Source organism: Chiloscyllium punctatum, chromosome 1, assembly GCF_047496795.1.
Source record: "Chiloscyllium punctatum isolate Juve2018m chromosome 1, sChiPun1.3, whole genome shotgun sequence".
NCBI classification, from domain to species: Eukaryota; Metazoa; Chordata; class Chondrichthyes; order Orectolobiformes; family Hemiscylliidae; genus Chiloscyllium; species Chiloscyllium punctatum.
This window is the reverse complement of record NC_092739.1, coordinates 171,489,982-171,514,961: the sequence shown is the minus strand read 5'-3', so window position 1 is coordinate 171,514,961 and position 24,980 is coordinate 171,489,982. Positions and strand designations below refer to the sequence as shown.

Sequence of the window (24,980 nt, the reverse complement as noted above, 5' to 3'; positions counted from 1 at the left end):
AGCCTCGTTTCATCTGGTGATCTCCACCTCCTGTCCCTGCCTCAACCCTTACTCCACACTGCCTCCAAGCTGATCGTGTCCCAACCATGCACAGCTCACTTCTACCTCCTTCATAAAACACAGTGTAGCGGGCGGCATGGTGGCTCAGTGGTTAGCACTGCTGCCTCACAGTGCTGGGGACCCGGGTTCGATTGCAGTCTCGGGTGACTGTCTACGTGGAGTTGAACATTCTCCCCATGTCTGCATGGGTTTCCTTCAGTTGCGCCGATTTCTTCCCGCAGTCCAAAGATGTGCAGGTTAGTTCAGTTGGCCATGTTAAATTGCCCATAGGGATTTGTAGGTTAGGTGCATTAGTCAGGGGCAAATATAGGGTAGGGGAATGGGTCTGTGTGGGTTATTCTTCGGCTGTGCTGAAGGGCCTGTTTCCACACTGTAGGGATTCGGATTCTGATTCTAATTCTAATTCACCCAAAATGTTTCTGCCTGCTCCTGCCCCACTATAACTCATCTCTTCTGACCTTTTCTTAGTCTTTTCACTCCTGGTCCAGTCCTTGCCCATTTACATCCACAATTCATCAGATGCTTTATGGCAGTTTCAGAATTTCCAGTTTGCACGCTCCAGCTGCCTCCTCTTTCCCATGGAGGTGTGGAGGTGCAATCCCTTTACACATCCATCCCCCACCAGGATGGTCTCAGAGTTCTCTGCTTCTTCCTGGGACAAAGGTCTGAAATGTCCCCATCCACCAGCCCCCCTCCCCCCACCCACCACCCACCTGTCCCTACCCTGCCGAGCTCGTTCCCACCCTCAACAACTTCTAACTGCCGTCGTTTTCTTGAGATCAGAGGGGTGGGCATGGCTACCTGCATGGGTCCCAGTGATGCCTGTCTCTTTCGTGGGGGACATCCTATTTCAGCCTCCCACCCACAACTCTTTCTCCAGTATACAGACATTACTATTGTTGCTGTTTCCCTCTCTCATCCAAAATTGGAAAAGTTTATCAATTTCACTTCCAATTTCCATCCTGCTCCCACTTCCACTTGCTCTCTGACTCCTCGCTCTCCTTCCTCGACATCTCTATTTCCATTTCTGGGGATAGACTGGCTACCAATATCCACGACAAACCCACCCACCAAAAGGGGTTGGGAGGTCATGTTGTGGCTGTACAGGACATTGGTTAGGCCACTGTTGGAATATTGCGTGCAATCCTGGTCTCCTTCCTATCGGAAGGTTGTTGCAAAATTTGAAAGGGTTCAGAAAAGGTTTAGCAGGATGTTACCGGGGTGGTGGATTTGAGCTATAGGAAGAGGCTGAACAGGCTGGGGCTGTTTTCCCTGGAACGTTGGAAGCTGAGGGGTGACCTCATAGAGGTTTATAAAATCATGAAGGGCATGGATAGTGTCTTTTCTCTGGGGTGGAGAGTCCAGAACTAGAGAGCATAGGTCTAGGGTGAGAGGGAAAGATATAAAAAAGGGGCAACTTTTTCACACAGAGGGTGGTACGTGGATGGAATGATAAATTTTACAAAGCTTAGGTGATCTGTATAAGTGGACTGGATGCAGCTACTTAGCAGCAAATAAATGGGAAGTATTTAAAAATTGGATTCTATGGGCTCAGTGTAGACATGTCTGACAAAGAAAAAGGTAATATGACTGAAGAGAGAACTCCTGGTTACCCAGATGCATACAGAGTAAGACTGCAACATTCAGACCCCAGATAAAACCTGGTTTGATATGCAGAAAGGCAGCATGCCGAAAGCTTGTGATTTCAAATAAACCTATTGCACTATAACGTAGTGTTGTGTGACTTCTGACCAAAAACTGTTTGAAAAGGTCTTGTTATAAACCACAGAAAGAAAGATTCAGCCTCGATTGTAACTTAGCTTTTTTATAAAAAACTAAGTTTCACATTCTGCCGTGATGGGATTCAAACCCACATCCTCAGCTCCAGATTCCAGATTACTCACCCAGTGACATTCCCGCAATGTCTCCAATTCTATGAATTAATCTGGATTTGAAATCTGGAGTCTGTAATGGTGAAACTATCTGGTTCGTTCATACCCTTAAGGGAAGGGCATCCTTTGCTGCATTTGTCTTTTGGCCTTTGTGCCAGTTTAATGGTCAGCATCTCAGCCTCAGTATATCTTTTATGGACAGACCAGTACTGAGGAACTCTGTTCAATCAGGCTCTTTTCTCCACAGATATCTCACAACCAAAGACTTCCAGATATCATACCATCTATCAAATGAGACTGTGGTGACAGAGAAAGGCACTGATCTGGTAAGCAATCTCTTGTAGATGAAATTTGATTGAATGTGGTCTCAAGAGTGTGCCTTTTTATTTTCCTGTATTTTTGACTGCGAACTGAAATGGAAAACCAATGAATGTGGAAAGAATTCCTGTACTTTTGAAAAGTAAGTGATCTGACTGTCATTGTCAGTGCTGTTTATACAGCTGCTGGTTCAAACAGTGTGGGGGGAAGCTCAAAAGATGGGCTGGAGCATGGGGATGTCTACAAGAGGGATTTGGCCAACATAAGACCATAAGACAGAGAAACAGAAATTAGGCTATTCGGCCCATCGAATCTGCTCTGCTATTCAATCATGGCTGATGGGTTTTATCAACCTCATTTTCCTGCTTTCTCCCAGTAACCCACGATCCCCTTGGTAATCAAGAACTTGTCTATTTCTGTTTTGAATATACTCAATGACCTGGGCTCCACAGCCTTCTGTGACAATGGTTTCCACAGGTTCATCACTCTCTGGCTAAAGACATTTCTCCATATCTCAGTTTTAGAGGGTCTTCCCTTTACTCTAAGGCTGTTCCCTCAGCTCCTCGTCTCTCTTGCCAAAGGAAGCCCCTTCCCAATGTCCTCTGTGACCAGGCTGCTCAGTATTCTGTAAGATTTAATCAGATTCCTCCCCTCTCATTCTTCTAAACTCCATCAAGTTGAGTCCTGGAGTCTTCAACACGTAACAGATTAATCTGTGGAAGGGTGGGTAGTTATTGATTAAAAAAGCTTTTTACCCATTGGTACTTACAGGAAGGTGATAGCCTAACCATGTTATTGCTAGACTCAGGTATTGTTCCAGGGACATGAGTTCAAATTTGGCCATCATGGATAGTGGAATTTGCAATTCAGTGAAAATCAGGAATAAAATTCTGCTGATGACTTTTTAAAATTTATACAATTCCATGTAACATCCTTTCTGTTTCCTTACATAGTCTGGCGTACCTGTGACTCCAGGCTCATAACAATTTAATTGACACTTAACTGCCCTGTGGGCAATATGGGTAGGCCCAGTCAGCAATGCCCATATCCAGTAAAAAGCAAGTTTATTTTCCCTCACCTGTTGCTGCAATAGGCTGTGAAGGGCTTTTGCCCGAAACGTTGATTTCGCTGCTCGTTGGATGCTGCCTGAACTGTTGTGCTCTTCCAGCACCACTAATCCAGTATGTGGCTTTTACTGAATAAAGCACAGACTTTATAAGTTGTGAACCAGCTGCTCTATGCCTGCTGCAGCAAGTGAAAGTTCCTGGAGAGGGAAGATCAACAATAAACAAACTCTGACAAACCAAAGCAATCATCTCTGTGAACTCTGGGGACAGGGACCAATGAACAGGTTTACCCTCCACTTTTTTTTATTGTGTCTATTTGCGTGCATGGGGAGAGTTTTTGAGGTTAGAGTTTTAACTCATATAGTTAAATGTTGATAATTCATAATTGTCTCTTTCTAATTGTAACTGATTACTGTCTATGATAAATAGTAATTAATGTGAAGGAGAGAAACCACTCCGTACTTTCTGTCAACCTGGGTCAAACAGACAAGACCAACAGGTAAATGGAATTTGGAATACTTGACAAAATGATCAGCATTTGTGAGAAGTGCAGTTGTTGCAGAATGGTTGTTGCAAGTTCAGGGATTTAGATGTTTCAGTAAGAACACAGAAGATGGTAAAAGAGGGGGAAGTGTGGCATTGTTAGTCAAGGACAGTATTATGATGTCAGAAAGGACGTTTGAGGACTTGTCCACTGAGGTAGTATGGACTGAGGTTAGAAACAGGACAGGAGAGGTCACCCTTTTGGGAGTTTACAAATATTGACTGGAAATACTATAGGTTGAGTAACTTAGATAGGTCCATTTTTGGCCATTATGTACAGGAGGGTTTCCTGACACAGTATGTCAAAGGGCTGACGAAAGGGGAGGCCACACTGGATCTGGTCCTTGGTATTGAACCAGGCCAGGTGTTTGATTTAGTTGTAGGTGAGCACTTTGGAGAGAGTGACCATAATTCAGTTACGTTTAGTTTAGCGATGGAAAGGGATCGGTACATGCCACAGGTCAAGACTTATCGATGGGACAAGGGCAATTATAATGTGATTAGGCAGGAATTAGGAGGCAGAGAATGGGGTAGCAAAATGCAGGGGATGGGGACAATGGAAATGTGGAGCTGGTTTCAGGAACAGATATTACGTTTCTTTGTCAGGTCTGTCCCTGTCAGGCAGGGAGGAGGTGATAAGGTAAGGGAACCGTGGTTTACTACAGAAATTGCATCTCTTGTTCAGCAGAAGAAGGAGGCTCATGTGATGTTGAGATGAGATGATTCAGATGAGGCAATGGAGAGGTACAGATCAGCGAGGAAGGATTTAAAGAGAGCGTTAAGAAGAGCAAGGAGGGGACCGGAGCAATCTTTAGCAGGTAGAATAAAGGAGAAGTCTAAAGCTTTCTATATGTATGTGAAGAATAACAGGATGATGAGGGGAGGAATAGGGCCAGTCAAAGACAGAAGTAGGAAGCTGTGTGTGGACCCTGTGGAGATCGGAGAGGTGCTAAATGAATATTTCTCATCGGTTTTCACTCAGGAAAAGGAGAATATTATAGAGGAGAAGAACGAGGTCCTGGCTATTAGACGAGAAAGGATTGAGATTAGTAAGCAGGTGGTGTTATCAATTCTGGAAAGTGTGAAAGCAGACAAGTCCTCTGGGCCGGGGGATTTATCCAAGGATTCTCTGAGAAGTTAGGGAGGAGATGTTGGAGCCTTTGGCCTTGATCTTTGAGTGGTCATTGTCTACAGGTTTAGTACCAGAGGACTGGAGGATTGCAAATGTTGTGCTCTTGTTCAAGAAGGACAGCAGAGATAACCCAGGTAATTATAGACAATATAATAGACAATAGACAATAGGTGCAGGAGTAGGCCATTCTGCCCTTCAAGTCTGCACCACCATTCAATATGATCATGGCTGATCATTCCCAATCAGTATCCTGTTCCAGCCTTATCTCCATAAACCTTGACTCCACTATCTTTAAGAGCTCTATCCAATTCTTTCTTAAATGAATCCAGAGACTGGGCCTCCACTGCCCTCGGGGGAAGAGCATTCCACACACCCACCACTCTCTGGGTGAAGATGTTTCTCCTCATCTCTGTCCTAAATGGCCTACTCCATATTTTTAAGCTGTGTCCTCTGGTTTGGTAGACCCGTGAGCCTTACATCTGTTGTGGGAAAGATTTTAGAAAGGATTACAAGAGACAGGATGTATAATTATCTAGCCAGCAACAATTTGTTTGTTTCTGTGCTGTATGACTGTATGACAAGAGAGTTTGCAAGACACTGTTGAAATTTGTTTTGCTGTCAATATATAAAATTCTGCATTGCTTTAATGCTGTTTCAAATTCTTCAACATCCTGTCATAGTCACATTAACAAAATCATACCTCACAGACAATGTACCAGACCCCACCATCACCATCCCTAGAAATGCCCTGTCCCACTGGCAGGACATACACAGTCGGGAGGGAGTTGCCCTGGGAGTCCTCAACTTTGACTCCGGACCCCATGAAGTCTCATGGCTTCAGGTTAGACATGAGCAAGGAAACCTCCTGCTGATTACCACCTACCACCCTCCCTCGACTGATGAATCATTACTCCTCCATGTTGAACAACACTCAGAGGAAGCACTGAGGGTGGTAAGGGTACAGAATGTACTCTGGGTGGGGGATTTCAATGTCCCACCACCAAGAGTGGCTCGGCAGCAGCATTACTGATCGAGCTGGTCGGGTCCTAAAGGGCATCGCTGATAGACTGGGTCTGGGGCAGGTGGGGAGGGAACCAACAAGAGGGAAAACCATCCTGACCTCATCCTCACCAATCTCTGGCTGCAGGTGTATCTGACCATGACAGTATCGGTGAGAGTGACCACCGCACATGTTGAAGGTGCGAGATTGAGCAAGCTGCCAGCCCCCTAGACTGAGGCCTACAGAGCAGCAAGGTACAAAAACAGAAATTGCTGGAAAAGCTCAGCAGGTCTGGCAGCATCTGGAGAGAAAAATCAGAGTTAACATTTCAGGTCGAATGACCCTTCCTCAGAATTGATGGTAGCTGGGAAAATATTGGTTTATATGCAGCACAGAGGATGGGGTGAAGGTCCAAGGAGTAAACGCTGAGTAGCAATAGAGCTCAAAGGGAGACAAGAGCAATTAGACAGACAAAGCAATCGAGTTTAAGAGCCGTGAGGTTTTGCTGCAGCTCTACAAGTCCCTGGTGAGACCACACTTGGAATATTGTGTCCAGTTCTGGTCACCTTACTATAGGAAAGATACAGAGGCTTTGGAGAGGGTGCAAAGAAGGTTTACCAGGATGCTGCCTGGACAGGAGGGCTTGCCTTATGAAGAAAGGTTGAATAAGCTTGGACTTTTCTCTCTGCAGAGAAGGAGGAAGAGAGGAGACCTGATCAAGATGTACAAAATAATGAGAGGAATAGTTAGAGTCAATAGCCAGAGACTTTTCCCCAGGGCGGGATTGACTGGTACAAGAAGGCACAGTTTGAAGATATTAGGAGGAAGATATAAAGGAGACGGTAGGTTCTTTATGTAGAGAGTTGTGAATGCATGAAATGCGTTGCCAGCGGTGGTGGAAGCAGAGTCATTGGGGACATTTAAGTGACTGCTGGACATGCACATGGATAGTAGTGAGTTGTGGGGTGTGTAGGTTAAGTTACTATATTTTACTGTTGTGGTTCTGTTCGCCGAGCTGGGAATTTGTGTCACAGACGTTTCGTCCCCTGTCTAGGTGACATCCTTAGTGCTTGGGAGCCTCCTGTGAAGCGCTTCTGTGATCTTTCCTCCGGCATTTGTAGTGGTTTGAATCTGCCGCTTCCGGTTGTCAGTTCCAGCTGTCCGCTGCAGTGGTCGGTATATTGGGTCCAGGTCAATGTGCTTATTGATTGAATCTGTGGATGAGTGCCATGCCTCTAGGAATTCCCTGACTGTTCTCTGTTTGGCTTGTCCTATAATAATAATGTTGTCCCAGTCGAACTCATGTTGCTTGTCATCTGCGTGTGTGGCTACTAAGGATAACTGGTCATGTCGTTTCTGAACTGACAGCCAGACTACTGCGACCACTAGGACTCATAACAGCACACAAACCAACAGCCACTCTCAGACAACAACTCACCAGGACGAAGGACCTGATACCCAGCATGAGCAAAACCAACGTAGTGTATAAAATCCCATGCAAGGGCTGCACAAAACACTACATAGGACAAACAGGAAAACAGCTAACAATCCGCATCCATGAACACCAGCTATCCACGAAACGACACGACCAGCTATCCTTAGTAGCCACACACTCAGATGACAAGCAACATGAGTTCGACTGGGACAACACTACTATTATAGGACAAGCCAAACAGAGAACAGCCAGGGAATTCCGAGAGGCATGGCACTCATCCACAGATTCAATCAATAAACACATCGACCTGGACCCAATATACCGGTCACTACAGCGGACAGCTGGAACTGACAACCGGAAGCGGCAGATTCAAACCACTACAAATGCCGGAGGAAAGATCACAGAAGCGCTTCACAGGAGGCTCCCAAGCACTGAGGATGTCACCTAGACAGGGGACGAAACGTCTGTGACACAAATTCCCAGCTCGGCGAACAGAACCACAACAACGAGCACCTGAGCTACAAATCTTCTCCCAAACTTTGAATACTATATTTTACATTAGGATTAATCCTCAGCACAACATCATGGGCCAAAGGGCCTGTTCTGTGCTGTACATTTCTATGTTCTATGTTCTATAATGATCTGGCTAGGAGGGTGAATAGCTGTTAATGGGGACTGTTAGTGGCTAACAATGAGTTAACAATGGTCTAGATCAGAGTGGTGCTGGAAAAGCACAGCAGGCAAGAACCCTTCATGCCCGAAACGGTGATTCTCCTGCTCCTCGGATGCTGGCTGACCTGCTGTGCTTTTCCAGCACCACTCTGATCTAGACTCTGGTTTCCAGCATCTGCAGTCCTCACTTTTGCCTAATGAGTTAATGACGTACTCACCAATCCTGGTGTGTGGGTGTTGGGTAAGGACATGGAGATTTTAAGACCTAAAGTTATTGAGCTTGATATTGAGTCTGGAAGCCTGCAGGGTCTCTAAGCGGCAAATGAGGTGCTTGATGGTTTTTTTTTGGTTCTGGATTCCAATATCCATTAATGTTTAGTCCCAGTTGCCTCTTTCTGAGACCCAATGTTCTTGTTACATCTGTTCTGTAATGTTAATGGCATTTAACATATGGAAAACTTCCTGAGAGGTTTTCTTGGGATGCAATGAAATGAGAAGGGATTGATACTGAGATGTGACCATCTTCTTACAGTACCAGTGTTACTATCAGGGATCTGTGAGAAGGTATCCTGGATCCCAGGTCTCTGCAAGCACCTGCTCAGGACTCAGGTAAACTGACAGATACTTCTCTGCATTTTACTCAGGTTCATGAAACATAAGCTAAAATAGTCAATGGTTTTAATCTGTGACCTGTTCAGTTGGGGAGACCTTGTAAATGAAATCAAATGTTTTATTCTACTGAAAAAAAAGTGTTGCTGGCTGTGTAACTATAAACGTAGAACAGTACTGCACAGCACAGGCCTTTCAGCCCACGATGTATTACCTATCATTTACCTTCATCTAAGACCAACCTAACCTACACACCCCTCAATTTACTGCCATCCATGTGCTTGTCCAGCAGTCACGTAAATGCCCCTAATGTCTCTGACTCTACTCCCACCACTGACAGTGCATTCCACGCACCCCCCACTCTGTGTAAAGAACCTGCCTCTGATATCTCCCCTTTACTTCCTCCAATCACCTTAAAATTATGAGCCCTCGTGACTGCCATTCTTGTCCTGGGGAAAAGTCTCTGGCTGTCTACACTATGTATGCCTCTCATTACCTTGTACACCTCTATCAAGTCACCTCTCTTCCTTCTTCTCTCTGGTGTGAAAAGCCCTAGCTCCCTCAACCTCTCTTCATGAGACATGCCCCCAATCCAGGCAGCATCTTGGTAAATCTCCTGTACACCATCTCAAAAGCATCCATCTCCTTCCTATAATGAGGCGTCCAGAAATGAACAAAATATTCCAAGTGTGGTCTAACCACAGTTTTATAGAATCATTGAATCCCTACTAGCCCTTCAGCCCAACAAGTCTACACTGACCCTCCGAAGAGTAACCTACCCAGACCCATTCCCGGACCTTGTTTTTACCCCTGACTAATGGACTGACCTACACATTCCTGAACACTATGGGTAATTTACCATGGCCAATTCACCAAACCTGCACATTTTTAGATAGTGGGAGGAAACCGGCGCACCTGGTGGAAACCCATGAGGACACAGGGAGAATGTACAAACTCCACCCAGACAGTCACCCGAGGCTATGAGGCAGCAGTGCTAACCAGTGTGCCACCCCATGCCACCTCACATTTCTTAAACTCAAATCCTGTTAATGAAAGCCAAAACACCACTCGCCTTCTCAACATCCCTATCAACTTTGGTGGCAACTTTGAGGCATCCCACTGTTCCTCCACATTGCCAAGAATCCTGTCTTTAACCCTGGACTCAGCATTCAAATTTTACTTTCCAAAATAAATCACTTTGCAATTATTCAGGTTGAACTCCATCTGCCACATTTCAGCCCAGGTCTGCATCCTGTCAATGTCTTGTTATAGCCTGTAACAGCCCTTGACACTATCTACAACACTCCACTGACCTTTGCGTCATTGGCAGACTTACCAACCTACCCTTCCACTTACTCATCCAAGTCATTTATAAAAACTACAAAGAGCAGAGGCCCAAGAACAGATCCCTGCAGGACATCACTGGTCACTGACCTCCGGGCGGAGTACTTTCCATCCACTATCATTTGCTATCTTCTTTCAGCCAGCCAATTCTGTATCCAGACAGCCAAATGTCTCTGTATTCCACACCACCTAACTTTCTGAATCTGAATGAGCTTACCATGGGGAACCTTATCAAATGCCTTACTGAAGTCCATATATGCACCACATTCACTGCTCGACCTTCATCAACTTGTCTCGTCACATCCTCAAAGAACTCAATAAGATTTGTGAGGCATGACCTGTCTCTCACAAAGCTATGCTGACTGTCTTTAATCACACTATGTATTTCCAAATAGTCATAAATCCTAACTCTCAGAATCCTTTCCAGTACCTTGCTGACCACAGACATTAGACTGACTGGTCAGTAATTCCCAGGGATTTCCCTGTTCCCTTTCTTGAACAGAGGAAAAAATTCACCTCCCTCCAAATAGCCGATACTACTCCCATGGAGAGTGAGGATGCAAAGGTCATCACCAGAGGCACACCAATCTCATTCCTCACTTCCTGTAGTAACCTTGGATATATCTGGTCTGACCCTGGGGACTTAGCTCTTTTGATGTTTCCCAGAATTTCCAGCACATCCACTTCCTTAACATCAATCTGTTCAACCCGATTAACCTGGTCACACAGTGTTCTCATTATCAACAAGATCCCTCTGTCTAATGAATACTGAAACAAAAGTCTCATTTAGTACCGCCCCACCTCTTCAGACTCCAGGCACAAGTTCCCTCCACTATCCCTGGTCGGCCATACCCTCTCTCTGATCATTCTCTTATTCCTCATGTAAGTGTAGAATACCTTTGGGTTTTCCCTAATCCTTCCCGCCAAGGCTTTTTCATGCTCACTCCTAACTCTCCTCAGTGCATTTTTGAGTTTTTTTCCGAGCTACCCTCTAACGCTGCACAGGATCCTTCCTTCCTCAACCTTAAGTAAGCTTCCTCCTTTGTCTTGATGAGAAGTTCCTCTGCTCTTGTCATCCAAGGTTCCTTAACCTTTTCATTCCTTGCCTATCTCGGTGGGACAAAGTTATCCAACAGTCACAACAAGTGCTCCTTAAACAGCCTCCATTTTTCTGCTGTGCATTTCCTGTCGAACACTTGTTCCCAATTTATACTCCACGGCTCCTGTCTAATAGCAGTATAATTCCCCCTCCCCCAATTTATACTCCACGGCTCCTGTCTAATAGCAGTATAATTCCCCCTCCCCCAATTTATACTCCACGGCTCCTGTCTAATAGCAGTATAATTCCCCCTCCCCCAATTAAATACCTTCCCCTCCTGTCTAATAGCAGTATAATTCCCCCTCCCCCAATTTATACTCCACGGCTCCTGTCTAATAGCAGTATAATTCCCCCTCCCCCAATTTATACTCCACGGCTCCTGTCTAATAGCAGTATAATTCCCCCTCCCCCAATTAAATACCTTCCCCTCCTGTCTGCTCCTGTCCCCCTCCCCCAATTAAATACCTTCCCCTCCTGTCTGCTCCTGTCCCCCTCCCCCAGTTAAATACCTTCCCCTCCTGTCTGCTCCTATCCCCCTCCCCCAGTTAAATACCTTCCCCTCCTGTCTGCTCCTATCCCCCTCCCCCAGTTAAATACCTTCCCCTCCTGTCTGCTCCTATCCCTTTCCATGGACATGTTAAAGGTAAGGCAGTTGTGATTGCTGTCACCATAATGTTCTGCCACTGAGAGATCTGACACCTGGCCTGGCTTGTTGCCAAGCACCAAATCCAAATCCTTTTGGCCTATCGATATGAATAAGAAAGGTTGAGCAAAAGGGAATAGATTAATTTTGGACATCTGGTTAGTATGGACTAGTTGGACCAAACAGTCTGTTTCCATGCTCTACATCTCTGACTCGATGAGAGACTCCAATATAAGCAGTAGCTCCCCGCTGTCAAAGGTCACTGCTGATGGAGCACAATGAAAAATGACAGGCAAGAGGTTTAGAGAGAACGAAAGGAAAACATTTCTCACAGAGGATCATGGAAATCTGGAATGCATTGCTTAAAAGAGTGTTTTTCACTTATTCACTTGTGGAGGTGGGCATCACTGTCACGGCCATTGAGAAGGTGGGGGTGAGCTCCTTCTTGAACTGCTGCAGTCCGCCTGCTCTGTGTTGATGTACAGTGCGTTTTGGGAGGGAATTTCAGGACTTTGTCCATCTACAAGGACAAGTGTAGCAGATACATGTCAAAGCTACCTCCTGTAAATTCCAACCTAAAGGGATTGTGGATCAACTTAAAACAGATGGACTGTAACGGTACAAGAAGGCAGCTCACCAGCACATTCTCAAGGACAACTAGGGATGGACAATAAATGCTGGGTCCAGGCAGAAATGCCCATCTCCCACAAGTGTACATAAAAAAAGCTCACTGTGTAACTGTGCTGGGATATGTTTGTTCAGCAGCGTGAGGGTCACTCACTGAGTAACTGTACTGGGGTGTGTTTATTCAGCAGGATAAGGGTCACTCACTGTGTAACTGTACTGGGGTGTGTTTATTCAGCAGGGTAAGGGTCACTCACTGAGTAACTGTACTGGGATGTGTTTATTCAGCAGGGTGAGTGTCACTCACTGTGTAACTGTACTGGGGTGTGTTTATTCAGCAGGGTGAGGGTCACTCACTGTGTAACTGTACTGGGATGTGTTTATTCAGCAGGGTAAGGGTCACTCACTGTGTAATTGTACTGAGATGTGTTTATTCAGCAGGATAAGGGTCATTTACTGTGTAACTGTACTGGGATGTGTTTATTCAGCAGGGTAAGGGTCACTCACTGTGTAACTGTACTGGGGTGTGTATATTCAGCAGGATAAGGGTCACTCACTGTGTAACTGTACTGGGGTGTGTTTATTCAGCAGGGTGAGGGTCACTCACTGTGTAACTGTACTGAGATGTGTTTATTCAGCAGGATAAGGGTCATTTACTGTGTAACTGTACTGGGATGTGTTTATTCAGCAGGGTAAGGGTCACTCACTGTGTAACTGTACTGGGATGTGTTTATTCAGCAGGGTAAGGGTCACTCACTGTGTAACTGTACTGGGATGTGTTTATTCAGCAGGATAAGGGTCACTCACTGTGTAACTGTACTGGGATGTGTTTATTCAGCAGGGTAAGGGTCACTCACTGTGTAACTGTACTGGGATATGTTTATTCAGCAGGATAAGGGTCACTCACTGTGTAACTGTACTGGGATGTGTTTATTCAGCAGGATAAGGGTCACTCACTGTGTAACTGTACTGGGATGTGTTTATTCAGCAGCGTGAGGGTCACTCACTGTGTAACTGTACTGGGGTGTGTTTATTCAGCAGCGTGAGGGTCACTCACTGTGTAATTGTACTGAGATGTGTTTATTCAGCAGGATAAGGGTCATTTACTGTGTAATTGTACTGGGGTGTGTTTATTCAGCAGTATAAAGGTCATTTACTGTGTAACTGTACTGAGATGTGTTTATTCAGCAGCGTGAGGGTCACTCACTGTGTAACTGTACTGGGATATGTTTATTCAGCAGGATAAGGGTCACTCACTGTGTAACTGTACTGGGGTGTGTTTATTCAGCAGGGTAAGGGTCACTCACTGTGTAACTGTACTGGGATATGTTTATTCAGCAGGGCGAGGGTCACTCACTGTGTAACTGTACTGGGGTGTGTTTATTCAGCAGGGTAAGGGTCACTCACTGTGTAACTGTACTGGGATATGTTTATTCAGCAGGGCGAGGATCACTCACTGTGTCACTGTACTGGGGTGTGTTTATTCAGCAGGGTGAGGGTCACTCACTGTGTAACTGTCCTGGGATGTGTTTATTCAGCAGGGTAAGGGTCACTCACTGTGTAACTGTCCTGGGATGTGTTTATTCAGCAGGATAAGGGTCACTCACTGTGTAACTGTACTGGGGTATGTTTATTCAGCAGGGTGAGGGTCACTCACTGTGTCACTGTACTGGGGTGTGTCTATTCAGCAGGATAAGGGTCACTCACTGTGTAACTCTACTGGGGTGTGTTTATTCATCATGGTTTAGGACACTCAGTTTATATCTCTTTCTGGGGCGTTATGTGTTGAGCAGGGCATGAGGTATATAATCTATAGGTACAGGGTTTCTGTTAATTAAATGATTGTTGAGTGTTTTCTGTCTCTGTCTCTGTCTCTGTGTGTATCTCTCTCTCTTCCAGTGCTCTGATCATTTTCAATAATCGAACTTATATTATTGAACCTCTTGAGGGCGATGAAAGTGGCCGACATGTTGCATACAGAACTGAAGAATTCTCTCGAGTGTCCACTAACTGTGGAGTTAAATATTCTGTCCAGGAGTTAACCATCACTGATCGTTTTCTGCCTCAACCAAGGGTAAGTGATAAACATAGCAACTAACTGAGTCAAAGCAACATATGGCAGTACTTTCCCTTGCAAACATTCTGCCTAATCAGGCCATGTACCCTCTGCTTGATGATAATTTGAATATTTTTCACTATGTTCTCTTAAAAGAAAAGAATTTCATGACAATATTTGTGGTCCATCTCTAATTGCCGTGATCAAGGTGTCAATGAGTGGTCTTCTACAACTGCTGCAGTTCCCACAATTCAGGAACACCCAGACTGTTATTCAGAAGGGGCTTCCAGGAGTTTTTGAGTTGAAAAGGGACAATCTTTGGACAAAGGTCTTTTGACTTTAATCAGATGCAACTTGCCATTTTTAAACATTTGCACTAAAACTCTGAGGTAACTGTTCAGGGTACATTATCAATGGTAATATCTCGGCCAATATCAGACCAGCTGCTGATCAATCTCGTGCACTACAAATTATTGTTCTGTTTGGAATTGAGTATTTTTGCGTTTTGAGTTTGCCACTGGTGAGGTACCAGAGGACTGGAGAATAGCCAATATTGTCCCATTGTTTAAGAAGAGTCGAAAGAAAATCCAAAAAACAATTCATGCCTGTGAGCCTCACATCAGTGGTAGGGAAAGTTTTTTTAAAGATTCTCAGGGGCCAGATTTATATGCTTTTAGTGATCAACAGAATGGTATTGTGGAGGGGGTGTGGAGGTCGTGCCTCACTAACTTGGTCAATGTTTTTGAGGAGCTGACAAAGGTGATTGATGAGGGAAAAGCAGTTAATGCTGTCGACATGGACTTCAGTAAAGCCTTTGACAAGGTCCCTCATGGCAGACTGGTACAAAAGGTGAAGTCACATGGTATTGGGTGAGCTGGCAAGATGGATGCAGGAAGAGCTTAGTCATTGGATACAGAGACTAATGGTGGAAGGACGTTTTTCGGAATGGAAAGCTGTGACTAATGATATTCCACAAGAATCAGTGCTGAGACCTCTGCTGTTCATGACCTTTATAAATGATTTGGAGGAAGACATAGCTGGTCTAATTAGTAAGTTTGCGAATGATATAAAGATTGGTGGCGTTGTGGATCATAAGAGGATTGTCAGAGGATACAGCAGGATATAGATGAGTTGGAGGCATGGGCAGAAAAATGGCAGATGGAGTTTAATCTGGACAAATGTGGGGTGTTGCATTTCGGAAGGTCAACTACAGGTGGAAATTATACAGTGAATGGTAGAACCCTGAGGAGTATTGATATGCAGAGGGATCTGGGTGTGCAGGTCCACAGATCACTGAAGGTGGCAGCACAGGGAGATAAGGGCCTGTGGCATGCTTTCCTTCATTGAAAGGGCTTAAAAATGTGTTGCTGGAAAAGCGCAGCAGGTTAGGCAGCACCTAAGGAGCAGGAGAATCAACGTTTCAGGCATAAGCCCTTCATTGGAAGGGGCATTGAGTATAAGGATAGACAAGTTATGCTGCAGCTTTATAGAAATTTAGTTGGGCCATACTTGGAATATTGTGTACAGTTCTGGTTACCCCACTACCAGAAGGATGTGGAGGCTTTGGAGAGGGGACAGAAAAGGTTTACTAGGATCTTGCCTAATCTGGGGGATTTTAACTATGAAGAAAGATGGAATAGACTAGGTTTGTTCTCACTGGAATGCAGGAGGTTGAGAGGTGATCCGATGGAAGTTTAAGAGATTGTGAATGGCATGGATAGAGTGGGATTTTTGAGGTTTGTTTTCCCCCAGGTGGAGAGGTTAATTACTGAGGACACAGGTTCAAGGTGCAAGGCTGGGGGTGCAGTTTAAAAGAGATGTGCAAGGCAAGTTTTTCACACAAAAGGTGGTGAGTGTCTAGAATGTGCTGCGAGAGGTGGTGGAGGAAGTGGATGCTTGTGGATATGCTGCCAATCAAGGGAAGCGCTGCTGTGTCCTGGATGGTGTGATGCTTCTTGTGTGTTGTTGGAACTGCACCTGGTGAGGCAAGTAGGGAATATGCCATTACACTCCTGACTTGTGCCTTGTTGATTGTGGCCAGGCATTGGGAGTCAGGAGGTGAGTTCCTCACCGCACGATTTCTAGCCTCTGACCTGCTCTTGTAGCCAGCGTCCTTATGTGGGGAATGGTAACCCCCGCCCCCCAGAATGGTGATAGTGTGGGTTTCAGTGATGAAAACACCATTGAATGTCAAGGGATGGTGGTTAGGTTATGTCTTATTGGTGATAGTCATTACCTGACATATGTGTGGCATGAATGTTATTTGCTACTTTGATTTAATTTTATTTGATTTAATATATTGAGGTCACATGTACCAAAGGACAGTGAAAAGCTTTGTTTCTGAGCAGTACAGGCAAATTATAGTGAGCAAGACTATATAGATAACGAGGTGCTTAGACAGAGTGAGGCATACAGATTATACTGCACAGGTAGTATCTGAAGTAAGATCAGCATTGCCAAGATCAACATTATTTGAAGTTAGATAGTCTATTCATCAGTCTAATACTGGCAGGGAACCTGCTGCTGCGTGTGTTCAAGTGTCTGTATCTTCTGCCTGATGGAAGAGGTTGAGGGAGAAGGGCAACACAGTGGCTCAATGGTTAGCACTACTGCCTCACAGCAATAGAGATCCAGGTTTGATTCCACCTTTTAGCCACAATCTGTTGAAGTTTTCATGTTCTCCCCGTTTGCGTGGGTTTCCTCTGGATGGGCCAATTTTCTTCCACAGTCCAAAAATGTGCAGGTCAGGAGAGTTAGCCATGGAAAATGCAGGGTAATAAGGTAGTGGTGAGGCTGGCTGAGATGATCATTGGCGGTTCGGTGTGGACTCAATTAGCTGAAAAGCCTGCTTCCACATTGTAGGGATTCTATGAAAGTATTACTTGGATGAGAGGAGTTGTTGATGAAATTGACAACCTTTCTGCAGTAACAAGAAATGTAAATGGAGTCCATAGATGGGAGGGTGGATTCTGTGATGGTCTGAGCTGTGCACACAACCTTCTGAAGTTTCTTACGGTCCTGGGCAAAGCTGTTACCGTATCAGGCTGTGATACACCCGGACAGTCTGCTCTCAATGGTGTATCTGTAGAAGTTGGTGAGGGTCCTTATGGACATGCTGAATATCCTGAGCTGCCTGAGGAAGAAGAGGCATTGTTGTGTCTTCTTAAACATCGAATCTACGTGGGAAATCCAGGATAGGTTGTCAGTTATTGTCACTCCGAGGAACGTGATGCTTTCCACCCACTCAACCTCTGCTCGGTTGATGTAGATGGGGGTGTGTTTACCACCTTTCTCTCTGAAGTTAATGATCGGTTCTTTCATTTTGCTGAAGTTGGGAGAGAGGATGTTCTCATTACACCACATCACCAAGCCCTGTATCTCCCTTCTCTATTCTGACTTGTTGTTATTAGATGTCCATCCTCCCACGGTGCTGTCATCAGCGATCATGTAGATGGAGTTTGTTCAGAGTTTGGCCACACAGCTGTGGGTGTACAGGGAGTACAGGAGGGGGCTGGGAACACATCCTTGGGGGACTCCAGTGTTGAGGGTCCTCGTGGAGGAGGTGCTGTTGTCTATCCTCACTGACTGCAGTCTGTGGGTCAGGAAGCTGAGGATTCAGCTGCAGGGGTCGGAGCTGAGACCAAGGTCTTGGAGTTTTGAGATCAGTCTGGAGGGGATGATGGTCCTGAAGGTGGAACTGGAGTCAATGAGCAGGAATCTGGTGTTCTTGTTTCAAGGATGAGTGCAGGGTGAGGGAAACGATATCCACTGGGGACCTGTGACAACAGTCGGTATATTGTAGGGGATCGAGGCAGGGGGAGACTGGAGTCCATGTGGACTATGACCAGTCTCTCGAAGCACTTCATGGAGGTCCAAGCCACTGGGTGGCAGTTATTAAGGCCCATTGCATGTGCTGCCTTAGGTACTGGGATGATGGTGATCGTCTGGAAGCAGGGAGGGAGAGGTTGAAGATGTCAGTGAATCCCTCTGCCAGCTGGTTCACACAGGATCTAAGTGCATGGTCAGATGCTCCCTCTGGGCCTGTCCCTTTCCTTGGGTTGTTTCCCAGGAAGACCAATCTGACGTCTGCAGCGGTTACCGAGGGAACAGGTGTATCCAGGTCTGTTGGGGCAGCTGACACCGTGACACTGGCATTCTGCTCCGAGACAGCATTGAATACATGGAGCATGTCAGAGAGGGATAGTCAGGGTCTGCTGTCTTGCTCTGCTTCATTTTCTATCCCGGTCTGTTGTCTACACCTTGCCACAGGCAATGGGTGTCTGTATGTTTGGTTTGAGCCTCTAACGTGGCCCAGTACTAGTGGTAATCTTTCAGGAATTGCTAGAATCTGGAAGGGTCCCAGAAAGTATTGGAAAGATGTTGTGAATCTTGAAAGGGTTCAGAAAAGATTTACAAGGATGTTGCCAGGGTTGAAGGATTTGAACTGTAGGGAGAGGTCGCATAGGCTGGGGCTGTTTTCCCTGGAGCGTCGGAGGCTGAGGGGTGATAGATGTTTATAAAATCATGAGGCACATAGATATGGTAAATAGACAAAGTCTGTTCCCTGGGGTGGGGGAGTCCGGAACTAGAGGGCATAGTTTAGGGTGAGAGGGGAAAGGTATAAAAGAGACCAATGGGGCAACCTTTTCACACAGAGGGTGGTACGTGTATGGAATGAGCTGCCAGAGGATGTGGTGGAGGCTGGTACAATTGCAACATTTAAGAGGATGGGTATATGAATAGGAAGGGTTTGGAGGGATATGGGCCGGGTGCTGGCAGGTGGGACTAGATTGGGTTGGGATATCTGGTTGGCATGGACAGGTTGGACTGAAGGGTCTGTTTCGTACTGTACATCTCTCTGACTCTATGACAGGAAAATCGCCAACGTGGCACCCTGTTCAAAATGGAAGTAAGGCAAAAGATGGAAAACTACAGACCAATAAGCTTGACCTTGGGCATGGGTAAGATTCTGGAATCCATTGTGAAGGATGAGATTTCTGAATACTTGGAAATATATGGTAAAATAGGGCAGAGTTAGCATGGTTTTATCAAGGGGAGATCACGCCTGACTAGTCTGCTCACATTCTTTGAGGAAGTAATGAGCAGGTTCGACCAAGGACAGCCAATGAATGTCATCTACTGAGACTTCAAGAAGGCCTTTGACAAGGTGCCACACCAGAGGCTGCTGAATAAGATAAGGGCCCATGGTGTCAGAGGCAAAGTACTAGCATGGATAGAAGCTTGGCTGTCTGTCAGGAAGCAGAGTGTGGGGATAAAAGGGACTTTCTCAGGATGGCAGCCTGTGACATGGTGTTCTGCAAGGCTCAGTGTTGGCACCATAACCTTTCACTTTATACATTAATGATCTAGATGAAGGAACTGAGGGCATTCTGGCTAAGTTTGCAGATGATACAAAGGTAGGTGGAGGGATAAGTAGCATTGAGGAGGTGGGGAGGCTGCAGAAGGGTTTGGACAGGTTAGGAGAGTGGGCAAGAAAGTGGCAGATGGAGTACAATGTGGGAAAGTGTGGGGTCATGCACTTTGGTAGGAAGAACAGAGGCATGGAGTATTTTCTAAATGGGGAGAAAATTCAGAAATCTGAGGTACACAGTGACTCGGGAGTTCTAGTCCAGGATTCTCTCAATGTTACCTTGCAGATTAGATTAGATTAGATTAGATTAGATTACTTACAGTGTGGAAACAGGCCCTTCGGCCCAACAAGTCCACACCGCCCCGCCGAAGCGTAACCCACCCATACCCCTACATCTACATTTACCCCTTACCTAACACTATGGGCAATTTAGCATGGCCAATTCACCTGGCCTGCACATCTTTTGGACTGTGGGAGGAAACCGGAGCACCCGGAGGAAACCCACGCAAAAACGGGGAGAACGTGCAAACTCCACACAGTCAGTCGCCTGAGGCGGGAATTGAACCTGGGTCTCAGGCGCTGTGAGGCAGCAGTGCTAACCACTGTGCCACCGTGCCGCCCAAGATTGAGTCAGTAATTGGAAAGGCAAATACAGTGATGGCATTTATTTTGAGAGGACTTGAATATTAAACACGGATGTACTTCTGAGGCTGTATAAGGCTCTGGTCAGACCACATTTGGAATGTTGTGTGCAGTTTTGGGCCCCATATCTCAGGAAGAATGTACTGACCCTGGAGTGTGTTCAGAGGAGGTTCATGAGAACGGCCTCGGGAATGAAAAGCTGAACATATGAGGAATGTTTGAGGACTCTGGCTCGATACTCGATGGACTTTAGAAGGATGAGGGGGATCTAATTGAAACATACAGAATACTGAATGGACTGGACAGAGTAGATGTTGGGCAAATGTTTCCATTAGTTGGAGAGACATGGACCTGAGGGCACAGCTTTAGAGTAAAAGGGAAGACCTTTTAGAATGGAGATAAAGGGAAACTTCTTCAGCCAGAGAGTGGAGAATCGATGGAATTCACTGCCACAGAAGGTGTGGAGGCCACGTCAATGTGTATATTTAAGATGGAGATAGACGGGTTCTTTAGTATCAAGGGGATCAAGGGTTACAGGGAAAAAGCTGGAGAATGGGGTTGAGAAACGTATCAGCCATGATTGAAGGCTGAGCAGACTTGATGGGCTGAATGCTGTTCCTAAAGCTTATGGTCTTAAATTTAAAGGTCTTACCCTCACTAACCATCTCCAAGTTGTTTCCATAAATCAGAAGGAGCAAGGTTCCCAATACAGACCCCAGGGGATGGATGGATTGACGAGCCCCAGGCTGAGGATCCTGAACGCTACCTACTCCACTGCTGCCACCTTGAACTAATTTACTCACCAACCTGCCAAGTGGCACTGTATCAATGCTTTCAGAACATCTCAAACTGACAACATCCCCAGCATAAGGTTGTTAAGAAGGCATATGGTGTGTTGGTGCTTATTGGTAGATGAATTGAGTTTCAGAGCCATAACGTCATGTTGCAGCTGTACAAATAACTGTTGTGGCCACGATTGGAGTATTGCATACAGTTCTGGTCAGTGCATTACAGGGAGGATGTGGAAGCTTTGGAAAGGGTGATGAGGACATTTACTGGGTTGGTGACTGGTATGGAGGGAAGGTCTTATGAGGCACAGCTTAGGGACTTGTGGCTGTTTTCATTAAAGAGAAGAAGGTTGAGAGGTGACTTAATTGAGAGATATCTTCTCAAATCTTCTCAAAACTTACTGAGACATATAAGATAATCAGAGGCTTAGATAGCGTGGACAGTGAAAGCCTTTTTCCTCAGATGGTGATGGCTTTATGAGGGGACATAGCTTTAAATTGAGGGGTGATAAATATAGGACAAATGTCAGAGATCATTTCTTTACTCAGAGAGTAGTAGGGGCGTGGAACACACTGTTTGCCACAGTAATAGACTCACCAACGTTAAGGGCATTTAAATGGTCATTGGGTAAACATATGGATGATAATGGAATAGTGTAGATTAGATAGTTCCACAGGTTGGTGCAACATCAAGGGCTGAAGGGCCTGGTACTGCGCTGTAATGTTCTATGTCTCGCCGACCTGTATCCAGTGCCTGTGTCACCTTGTCAAAAACTGAATTAAATTTGTCAGACAAGCCCTGCCCCTTGACAAAGCTATGCTCACTGTCCTGTATTATAACCTCCATCCGTTTCCCCAATATTGATGTAATTTGACAGGTCTGGCATTTCCTCAGTTATCCAAGAGTCATAGAGTCATAGGGATGTACAGCATTAAAACAGACTCTTTGGCCCAACCCGTCCATGCCGACCATATATCCCAACCCAATCTAGTCCCACCTGCTAGCACCCGGTCCATATCCCTTCCTATTCATGACCCATCCAAATGCCTCTTAAATGTTGCAATTGTACCAGCCTCCACCACATCCTCTGGCAGCTCATTCCATACATGAACCACCCTCTGCATGAAGATGTTGCCCATTAGGTCTCTTTTATATCTTTCCCCTCTCACCCTAAACCAATGCCCTCTAGTTCTGGACTCAGCCACCCCAGGGAAAAGACTTTGCCTATTTATCCTATCCATGCCCCTCATAATTTTTAAACCTCTATAAGCCTTTGACGCACCAGGGAAAACCGCCTGTTCAGCCTCTCCCTGTAGCTCAAATCCTCCAACCCTGGCAACTTCCTTGTAAACCTTTTCTGAACCCTTTCAAATTTCACAACACCATTCCAATAGGACGGAGACCAGAATTGCACGCAATATTCCAACCAATGTCCTGTACAGCTGCAACATGACTTCCCAACTCCTGTACTCAATACTCTGACCAATAAAGGAAAGCATACCAAACACCTTCTTCACTATCCTATCTGCCTGTGACTCTATTTCAATGAGCTATGAACCTGCACTCCAAGGTCTCTTTGTTCAGCAACACTCCCTAGGACCTTACCATTAAGTGGATCAGTCCTGCTAAGATTTGCTTTCCCAAAATGCAGCAGCTCACTTTTATATGAATTAAACTCAATCTGCCACTTCTCAGCCCATTGGCCCATCTGGTCAAGATCCTGTTGTAATCTGAGGTAACCCACTTTGCTGTCCACTACACCTCCAATTTTGGCGTCATCTGCAAACTTACTAACTGTACTTCTTACACTCGCATCCAAATCATTTATGTAAATGACAAAAAGTAGAGGGCCCAGCACCGATCCTTGTGGTACTCCACAGGTCACAGGCCTCCAGTCTGAAAAACAACCCTCCACCACCACCTTCTGTCTTCTACTTTTGAGCCAGTTCTGTATCCAGGCTAGTTCTCCCTGTATTCCATGAGATTTAACCTTGCTAACCAGTCTCCCATAGGGAACCTTGTTGAACGCCTTACTGAAGTCCATATAGATCACATCTACTGCTTTGCCCTCATTAATCCTCTTTGTTACTTCATCAAAACACTCAATCAATTTTATGAGACATGATTTCCCACGCACTATGGAGGACTCGAGCAGTGAGGCAATATGGATAGAGCTCAGAAATAGGAAGGATGCAGTAACAATGTTGGGGCTGTACCACAGGCCTCCCAACAGCGAGCGTGAGATAGATTTTCCAAACATTGACTGGGATTCACTTAGTGTTCGAGGTCTAGATAGAGCAGAATTTGTAAGGATCATAGAACATAGAACATAGAACATAGAAAAATACAGCGCAGTACAGGCCCTTCGGCCCTCGATGTTGCGCCGACTGAAGCCTACCTAACCTACACTAGCCCAATAACCTCCATATGCTTATTCAATGCCCGCTTGAATGACCACAGGCCTCCCAACATCTCATCCAAGAGGGTTTTATAGATCAGTATGTAAATAGTCCAACTCAGGAAGTTGGCATTGAGATTTCAGTAGGGGATTACTTTGGAAATAGTGATCATAATTCCTTAAGTTTTAGAATACTCATGGACAAAGACGAGAGTATTCCTAAAGGAAGAGCGCTAAATTGGGGCAAGGCCAACTCTACTGAAATTCGGCAGGAGCTAGAGAATGTAGATTGGGAGCAGCTGTTTGAAGGAAAATCCAAATTCGATATGTGGGAGCCTTTTAAAGAGAAGTTGACAAGAGTTCAGGACATATATATCCCTGTGAAAACGAGGTATAGAACTGGCAAGATTACAGGATCGTGGAAGACAGGTGATATTATGAGACTAGCTAAGAGGAAAAAGGTCTAAGTGACTGAAGTCAGACGTAGCTTTGGAAGAATATCAGTAATGCAGGACTGATCTGAATTGAGGAATTAAGAGAGCTAAAAGGGGTCATGGGATATCCTTAGCGAGCAAGGTTAAGGAAAGCCCCAAAGCCTTTAATTCATATATAGCAAGAGGGGAACTAGGGAATGGGTTGGCCCACACAAGGACAAAGGAGGAAGGTTATGCGAGGAGTCATAGAAAATGGGTGAGATTCTTAATGAGTACTTTGCGTTGGTATTCACCGAGGAGAGGGACATGGTGGATGTTGAGGTTAGGGATAGATCTTTGATTACTCGAGGTCAAGTCAGCATAGGAGGGAGGAAGTGTTGGGCATTCTAAAAGGCATTAAGGTGGACAAGTCCCCAGGTCCAGATGGAATTTATCCCAGGTTACTGAGGGAAGTGAGAGAGGAAATAGTTGGGGCTTTAATCTTTGCAGCATTCTTGAACACGGGGGAGATCTTGGAGACTGGAGAATTGCTAATATTGTCCCCTTGTTTAAGAAGGGTAGCAGGGAAAATCCAGGTAATTACCGACCTGTAAGCCTGACGTCAATATTTGGGAAGCTACCGTAGAAGATACGAAGGGATAGGGTATATATCCATTTGGAAGAAAATGGGCTGATCAGTGATAGGCAGCATGGTTTTATGCAGGGAAGGTTCCCCATGGTAGGCTGATGATGAAGGTGAAGTTTCACGGGGTCTAGGGTGATCTACTGAGATGGATAGAGAACTGGCTGGGCAACAGGAGACAGAGAGTAGTAGTGGAAGGGAGCTTCACGTGGAGACCTGTGACCAGTGGT

The 24,980-nt window shown here is 45.5% G+C and overlaps 1 protein-coding gene across 1 annotated transcript in view; it reads left to right on the top strand.

Moving 5' to 3' along the window:
* Positions 1-24,980, top strand: part of LOC140480742 (disintegrin and metalloproteinase domain-containing protein 8-like) — a 155,160-nt gene that overhangs the window by 92,736 nt on the left and 37,444 nt on the right. The window contains exons 4-6 of the mRNA XM_072576048.1: positions 2,200-2,278; positions 8,652-8,728; positions 14,338-14,512. Coding sequence (XP_072432149.1) covers positions 2,200-2,278; positions 8,652-8,728; positions 14,338-14,512 — 331 coding nt within the window. The remainder of the gene's footprint in view (positions 1-2,199; positions 2,279-8,651; positions 8,729-14,337; positions 14,513-24,980) is intronic.